This window comes from Volvox carteri (genome assembly GCF_000143455.1).
Source record: "Volvox carteri f. nagariensis unplaced genomic scaffold VOLCAscaffold_16, whole genome shotgun sequence".
Taxonomy (NCBI): domain Eukaryota; kingdom Viridiplantae; phylum Chlorophyta; class Chlorophyceae; order Chlamydomonadales; family Volvocaceae; genus Volvox; species Volvox carteri.
In genome coordinates this window covers 1,888,523-1,895,924 of record NW_003307559.1, presented here as the reverse complement: position 1 = coordinate 1,895,924, position 7,402 = coordinate 1,888,523, and the positions used below count along the sequence as shown (strand labels likewise).

General features: G+C 53.9%; 2 protein-coding genes across 2 annotated transcripts in view; one reads left to right on the top strand and one right to left on the bottom strand.

Annotated features, from left to right (window-relative positions):
• Nucleotides 1-1,022: 1,022 nt before the first annotated feature.
• prpL33 (plastid/chloroplast ribosomal protein L33) lies at nt 1,023-1,884 on the bottom strand. Its single transcript, XM_002949863.1, has 2 exons — nt 1,588-1,884; nt 1,023-1,235 (listed from the first exon to the last, which is right to left on the bottom strand). Exons 1-2 carry the CDS (start codon nt 1,804-1,806, stop codon nt 1,149-1,151), a joined length of 306 nt encoding a protein of 101 aa, XP_002949909.1. The 5' UTR covers nt 1,807-1,884; the 3' UTR covers nt 1,023-1,148.
• A 454-nt stretch (nt 1,885-2,338) lies between these two features.
• VOLCADRAFT_127415 (kinesin-like protein) overlaps nt 2,339-7,402 on the top strand; it is a gene marked incomplete at both ends in the record, with an annotated part of 15,783 nt that continues 10,719 nt past the window's right edge. The window contains 8 exons of the mRNA XM_002949966.1: nt 2,339-2,407; nt 2,902-3,002; nt 3,487-3,628; nt 4,885-5,027; nt 5,440-5,517; nt 5,732-5,840; nt 6,376-6,480; nt 7,183-7,395. Of these exons, the coding sequence (XP_002950012.1) occupies nt 2,339-2,407; nt 2,902-3,002; nt 3,487-3,628; nt 4,885-5,027; nt 5,440-5,517; nt 5,732-5,840; nt 6,376-6,480; nt 7,183-7,395 (960 nt within the window). The remainder of the gene's footprint in view (nt 2,408-2,901; nt 3,003-3,486; nt 3,629-4,884; nt 5,028-5,439; nt 5,518-5,731; nt 5,841-6,375; nt 6,481-7,182; nt 7,396-7,402) is intronic.

Genomic DNA, 7,402 nt, shown 5'->3' with positions numbered 1-7,402 from the left:
TCTTCCGCTGTGTGGCATTCTGACTTCCGCTAATTATCTGAATTATCTGTCACAGCACACAGCTCGGTTACAGCGTTTCTGCTTCTAAACCTGCCTCGGAGCCGTGAACGCTTACTGGCTGACCATGGCATCCAAATGATCGCCGTGTAAGAAGCCATGCTGTACTTGTGACAAGGGGTAGCTCACACGCGCGTACGTTCTGCTGTGGACTTTCCCAATTGACATAGCCATGTAACGCTCCTGAGGAGAAACCTAGTGTCAGACTGGCTTTGTGTCACGGCCCATGAGCAACAATGCGTCCCTCTGGACGAGCGAGGCAGGGCCCTTACACCAGGAGCCTGCAGGAGCCACTCTCACCGCGCGACGAGGCATTTGCGGGGAACACAGACACTCCTCCTTCATGGGACACGCGCCAGTCCGAGGTGGTCTAGGCTACAGGAAAATGGACAAAATTGCCATAAACGCATCCTCGAACCGCCGTGTACACCCTGTCAAAATCTCACATAACCCCAACCCAAATCGTACTGTTGAAACACCTGGCACTACACCGCCAAACCAAACTGAAAGAATCGCCGGACGCTCGTCAAGCTGTACAATCTGCACCTGCCTCTTGCGTCAAACCAGCTAAGCCACACATCATCGGCTGGCCGCAAATTCGCGAAATGGTACCGACCGCAATAAGGACGCTCATCCGGCTCGTTGGGCGCAGCTGTCCATGCCACCGCCCGAGTGCGTCATGATGTTGTGCGGGCCTGTATAACCTGCTTGCTGGTGGTTTCTCCACCAGTAAGGAGAGGAGCCGGTAAACCTCGGGTCCCGGCACCATGTCCACGGCGCCTGACGCGACGACATCACCGCATAACACAGCAAGCCGCCCATGGGCAGATTAACACAACTTAACATCAGACGACCAGAACACTGAGCTACAGCCACCATACAATCAGCTTAGACATCGCTTCAAGGCAACGCGAGGCGCCTTGACCCAAATCCCAGCACCTCACCCCAGCCGAGCCCCGAGCGGCGGTTCCGAAGTCACAGCAAATCGTCCATCCGTCAAGTCCCAGTCCGCAGTCCGCAAAGACTTTTAAGGTCTTGCATGGTGTTCTGCCTCTAAACATGGGACGACAACAAAGCAAGTGATGCAGCAATTACTTCACCTCCTTGTGGAGGGTGTGGCGGCGCAGGTTGGGGTTATACTTCATCAATTCCAGTCGCTCTGGGGTGTTCTTGCGGTTCTGTAAAGAAAGGGGAAATGGCAGGGGATCCGGTCAGCACAAGAATGGCAAATCCCGGTGCTCGGGAGAATGATACCCGTAAGCAGCTTTGGATATCAAAAAATGTTGTAGGGAGTGAATCTGTAAGTTTGGCGTAGAAATAGATGGGAGACGACGGCTTTTGTGGCCGGCTGCTGAGGAGCCGAGATACGCGCAAAGATTGCGCCCATCCTAAGCTCAAAAGATGAAAGAAGAATAGATACTAATGCAACCTTAGAGGCATTCAAATCTGTCAGCACTCTCCTTTAACTTGTGGCCCCTATGCTCGCCGTAACAACACGACGGCTGCCCCAACCCGCTGACTAGCGCGCACCTTTTGAGTGACATAGCGCGATGGAGTAGCGCCCGCAGCCTTGGACTCCGTGCACTCAATTGTGACGATGAGGCGAACACCCTTCTTCTTGGCCATGGTCGTCACCTGGCGGAAGGCCGTCGTGCAAGGAACCGGGGCCGCAGCCACACGGTAGGACATCTTATTACCCATGAACGGGTTGGAGACCGTGGGCGCAGCCGACTTCAACACGCTCTGCATTTTGGTGAGTGGTGCAGCTATTGATGCCGGGCTTCGGCAATATGCTAGCCAAGTACGCAAGTAAACTTCCTTGCCACGACGCACAGAAAATAGATCTGCGGGACATACCATTTAGTTGAGGACAAGTGGATGTACGAGCTCGTACGGTCTTGAGCTCGTTTCTGCTAGCTGTTGCCTTTGAGCCCTGCCTACAGGCACAGTTTCGCAGGCATGACCTTGAGAATGATGAGAGGAGCTATAAGTGTCGAATTCGGCAATTCTAAGCGCACGCCAAGTTAACCATGCAACACGCATGCCAAACCTTATTACAAGGAAGCTCCTCGAAGATGGACGGGCTTTATCAACGACCTCATGAAGATTAGCTATAAGAACTTTAACAAGTGTTCTCTCTGTAATCGCTTTCGCTACCAGGCCGCTGCACAACGATGGTAGGGCACGATAGAAGCCATGGCGAATCCTGTTGCGGTATTTAAAGGTGCTTGAGCGCATTATAACGCTGCCACGTGGCGCGGAGCCACGCTGAGAGTGAGCCATGGCATTCATGCAAGCGGGAATGTCAGCAGAGGCATTGGCCGCAGCCGCGGAGCTGGATGTACCCCCTGTGAGTATCTGTTCAGTATTTCATTTCGTTGGCTCTGTCGCCCCTTTTCATTTGGGTGCCTCCCGGGGCAACGGTTGGGACCGAACAGCTCTGCTGAAGACGTGCGCTGCTCAACACAGGGATAGCTTTGCGAGCGTCCGACCTGTTAAGTCAATATTATCTATAGGAAAGGAAATCTGGTCTGATGACAGTTCCAAACTCGAGGCCAGTCTCGCCCTGCACATAACCAACGGCAGTTGGGCTCGCTCCGGAATATAGCCCCTCTCCATGATGCGTTTTTGTCGGGGATCAAAACCGACAAATTGAAAGGTTCAGGATCATGGGACTTGGTTTCCTCTTAAGATTGTGGGAATTGTTTTACCCTATTCCATCCTTGCAACACATCCCGACCCCCTAACCCAAACACCACCTTTAACACCTCCACCTCCAAATGCATCCCGCTTAGCTTGGAATTTACCTTTGAATCCTACATCCCAACACATCCATTCCTGCAGGGCAAGTACCAGGTCATCAAGGCCGTCATCAGTGACATGATTGAACCGGACTCACTGCCCCCCGGCTGGGAGGCACGATACGATGCGGCAATGGTGCGACGGTGAGAAGGTGTGGGTATGTGGATGTGGGTTTTTCGTAAAACCACATCTTTATTAGAGACTTGAAGGAGAAGGAACGTCCCTCTTAAGAGCACATCACATCTCAGGTGAGTTGAAGGAAACCATCACACATCTAGCTGCACAAATCTGCATGGCAAGTGATAAACATCCTGTGTATGTGCACCTGTATGTGCACCTGTATGTGAAGAAGGGGAACACACTTTTGGTTCTTCCCCTGTGTATGTACACCTGTATGTCAACATAGACTACCGTCAACATAAATAATGGCATAACGGGCCTATTACTGTAAGAGTTACAAGCTACAAGTTCAGCACACAAGTGCGGGTGTGTCCGTAAAAGCCGGGGGCCCATGGACGTTGTATTGGTACTGATGCGGGTACGCGGGAGGTCATCATATTACTGTGAGAAGCGTTCGGCTCCCTTGGCATCTCCCTGATTACTGGCCCTCCACCACCCTGAACACAGGGAGTATGTAAACAAAGACACTGGCGAGGTGCAGTACAAGCACCCCTTGTTGTCGTACTATCGTGGCGCGGCTTTTATGGAGCTTGGTGGTTCCCAGCAGCTTCAGGGTAATGAAGAGGAGCAGCCTCCAGCACCTCAGGAGGTGAGAGGTGGTGTTTTTTATTTTAATTGTTACAGAGTGGGAGGCTTCTGGGCCATTTTCTGGGTGTTTTAATGATCTTTTACCGGAGTTGGTGACGAGGGAAATGCTGATGGTGGTGGCACACAGTGATATAAAACTTTAATATACCGAAGCGAGCTGCGAAGTCACCGGAAACGTGTGTTGGATTTTTCCAATGAAAAGCTGTTGTAGCTCGACCTAGCTGCTGCTCTGGTTTATTAAGTGCATTTGATTGGAAAGGGTGAGTGACGTCAGGAGCCCGTAGAAGTGCTTGTGTGTGTGTGCGTGTGATTGCAAGTGATGCAGCAGGATGGTACCACGTGATGTGTGTACGACAGAAAGGAAAGGGCCAGATCCAACTGAAGGCCCGGTTCAAAACTGCAGTTTTTTAAAAGCTATAAAGAGAAACCGCCGCACCTTTGGTGCACGACTGGGACAGCAGCAACAGCAAGGATGGCGACAGTTTTAGTTGCAGCATAGGTGACGAGAATTTATTTTGCTCCATCCTGCCGTGCTGCGTTACAGTAGCTAAGTCACTAGGCCCGCCAGCTTGGCTGGGTAATGAACAACCCGCATGTGAAACCCATCACCTCCCAACACCGACCCATTCTGAAAGTTGCACTAGTGGCCGATAGTAATGACGGTAACATAATCTTAACAGCAATGGCGGGCAATACGTCCGAAGAAGGTCAGGCGCTTACGAAAGCTGTCACGCAGTTGACTAACCTCCTCGACTTGCGTTTGGCAGCTTACATTGGAGGCGCAATGAACGCGACTACACACACAAGAAGTTGGAATTCGCCATGAAATGCTGCACCACATTCCGGGGCAAGGTTTACAACCCGACGGGACGCGGGGCAACGGGGGAGCGCAAGTTCGAGGACGTCCAGAGGGACGAAGCCACCACCATCGACACCGGGCTCAGCATTTTCGATAGCCGACATGCGATTCCAGGAAGCACGGTGAAACACAAAACTAGAGGTCAATGTCCCAGCAGCAGCAGTTAAAGAACCAATGCGCCTGAGCGACCCAAGTAGGAGCTTGGCGTCTCCTGCCGTACTGTGGTCCGGCACATGCATGCATGCATGCACCCTGCTTCCACGCACCGCGGCAGTTCCTCCGCAGTAACTACTTGCCTATCTCTACACTCATACTTCGTTTCGAGATTTCGAAGCATGAAACAATAAATTCTCCTTCCCTTTCCCCCCCCTTTTCATCATCAATCACACACGCTACAGATTTTGGACATGTGTGCCTATTTAGGCATCAATCCTAGCCAGGATGATCCGTACATTCTGGAAGTAGCTAGACTGGCCATCAGTGCGCCGCTACCGGCTCACTGGGTGGAGGCGGAGGACGACGACGGCAACCCCATGTTCACGTGAGGGGCGGGGAGGGGGGGGAGAGGAGGGGAAAGGGAAGGGAAGGGGGAGCGGGAACTCTGAACGCGCGGAAAGGAGGGTGGAGGAAGGGAGGGAGGAAAGGAAGAGGGTGAGGAAGGTTCGGCAGTACAGGAGAGAACGAGAGGAGGAAAAGAGGGTCGAAAAAAAGAAAGTGAACGGGATTGGGTCGTTGCTGTAGCTGCTCCTATGACTGTTGCTATACCTGTAGCTGTGGCCGCTGTAGCTGTAGCTGTAGCTGCTGCTGCTGTAGCTGTAGCATGCTGTCACTGCTTCCTCCCTCCCTCCTCCATTGGGGTGTTGGACGTCGGCACTTTCACATCGTCATCATCCATATAACTCCGCTCCTCCTTCCCTCATCCCAAACTCCTCTCAACCCCCCCGCTTGCTCAGCAACCAGCAAACCGGTGAGTCGCAGCCCTCCCATCCTCTGGACCCGTACTTCGTGGAAATGATCAAGAGGAGGCGAAGGTGGGAGGGAGAGAGGAGGGGAGGGCGGGAGGGAGAGAGGAGGGGAGGGCGGACACGTCTGCGCCATCCTCAGCATTTGCTCCTCCTGGTCAAGTTCTTCACTAAAACACACACGCCTGTATTTCCCCCCTCTTTCCCCTTCCCCCTTCCCCTTTTCCTCCATCTCCCCCACCAACCCACTCTATACCCCCTTGGCGGACCCCTTGTACGGCAGGGAGTTGCTCGTCCGAAGTGACGGTGTGGGTATTCGGTCCGCCCTGGCCGCCAAACGCCTCCACGAAATCGGGGTACCGGGAATCACCGTTCCGCCCGAGCTGCTGGAGGTGAGTGAGTGAGGCCGATCCGTCTGTTTGTCTGTTTGTCTGTATGCGTATGCGCGCGTGCATGAAGTGGGGAGGGGGGGATCATATGCAGGGGGAAATCAGAAATGAACCGCTGCCTGCGGGAAGGCGTCCGAAGTCCGAAACTGCCCCTAGTGAGTCCTGAGCAATGATGGAGTCATCGACCCGTGGTTCCGGTAGTAAAGCCCCCGTTGCGTCACCGACATTTTTTGTGGTGTAGTCGCTCTGTCTGGTTTCCTTGGGTTATCCTTGGTATGCAGCATTGTGTAGATGAGCTGTGTAAAAAACCGTACGTACAGTAACTGTAGGTACTGGAAGGTACTGACTGGTATGTACAGAAAAAGAGGGAAAGATTGTGGTATGCAAAACGTTCAGAGGACGACTCGGTAGGTAAGGATCCGATCGAGGGTTGCATTGGATTGGCCCTCACGTCATGGTGGTGGTGGTGTGGGTGGTGGTGGTGATGGTGGGGGTGATGATAGTTGTGGTGGTGGTGGTGGTGGTGGTGGTGCTACAGGACGTGGCGGGCAGCAGGCGTCAGGAGGAGGAGGAGGAGGAGGAGGCGTCCGGTGCCGGGCGCAACTTCGGACCTCTGGTTACGATTGAGGAGACGGAGGAGGAGGTAAGGGGGAGGGGTGAGGGGGGGGGTGAGGGGGGGGCAGTGGGTCCTGACTACGGTGGATTGCGAGAGGCGGGATGGCGGCGGACACGGGCCCGGGTGCGGGATGGAGGTGTGCACGTGCAACTGGATGTGTGTGTGTGTGTGCGTGTGTGTGTGTGTGCGTGTGTGTGTGCGTGTGTGTGTGTGCGCGCGCGAGGGAATGCATAAATTTTGGAGTCCCCGTTAAAAATAGGACCGAAATAAGGAGTTAGTCCGTTCGTTTTGTCAAGATATCTGATCGCCTGGTTTGGGAAAGCCTTCGACTGGCGGCCCTCTTTGGGCCCCTCACGGCTCGTTAAGGGGCCTCGATACTACAGCTTTGGAGGGTAACGTAACTCCAGAAGGTGTAAAACACACACATACACACACATACACACACACACACATACACACACATACACACACACGCACAATCCCAAGTACTACGCATTTGCACGGGTTGGTTCGGTGCCGTATTACCAACCCAGCGCCGGGAGATGCGGGGGGGGGGTTAGGAAGGGCGACCGGGGCCACGGATCTGCATGTACGTGCGTATGTGCGTATGTATGTGGGTTGGGCGGGCCGTGGGGGAGGAGGTTGGTGTTGGAGGTTTCAGCACCTGGTAAGAAGCCATGAATGTCTTGCGCTTACCTTTCCGTCGTGGGCCCTATTATTTTCACACAGGGCCATGATGACGAGGACCATACACATAAGCCCGGTAAGCAGCCGCAGCAGCCGCCGCAGCAGCAAATGCAAAAACCGCTTCAGCTGCAACCTCAAGTCCAGCAGAAGCAGAAGCAGAAGCAGGAGTCGCAACGGAGCTTGATGTTGGAGGATTTTGAGGGGGAGGAGGAGGACGGGGACGAAGAGGAGGAGGAGAAGGCGAGGGCGGCGGCGGTGCAGC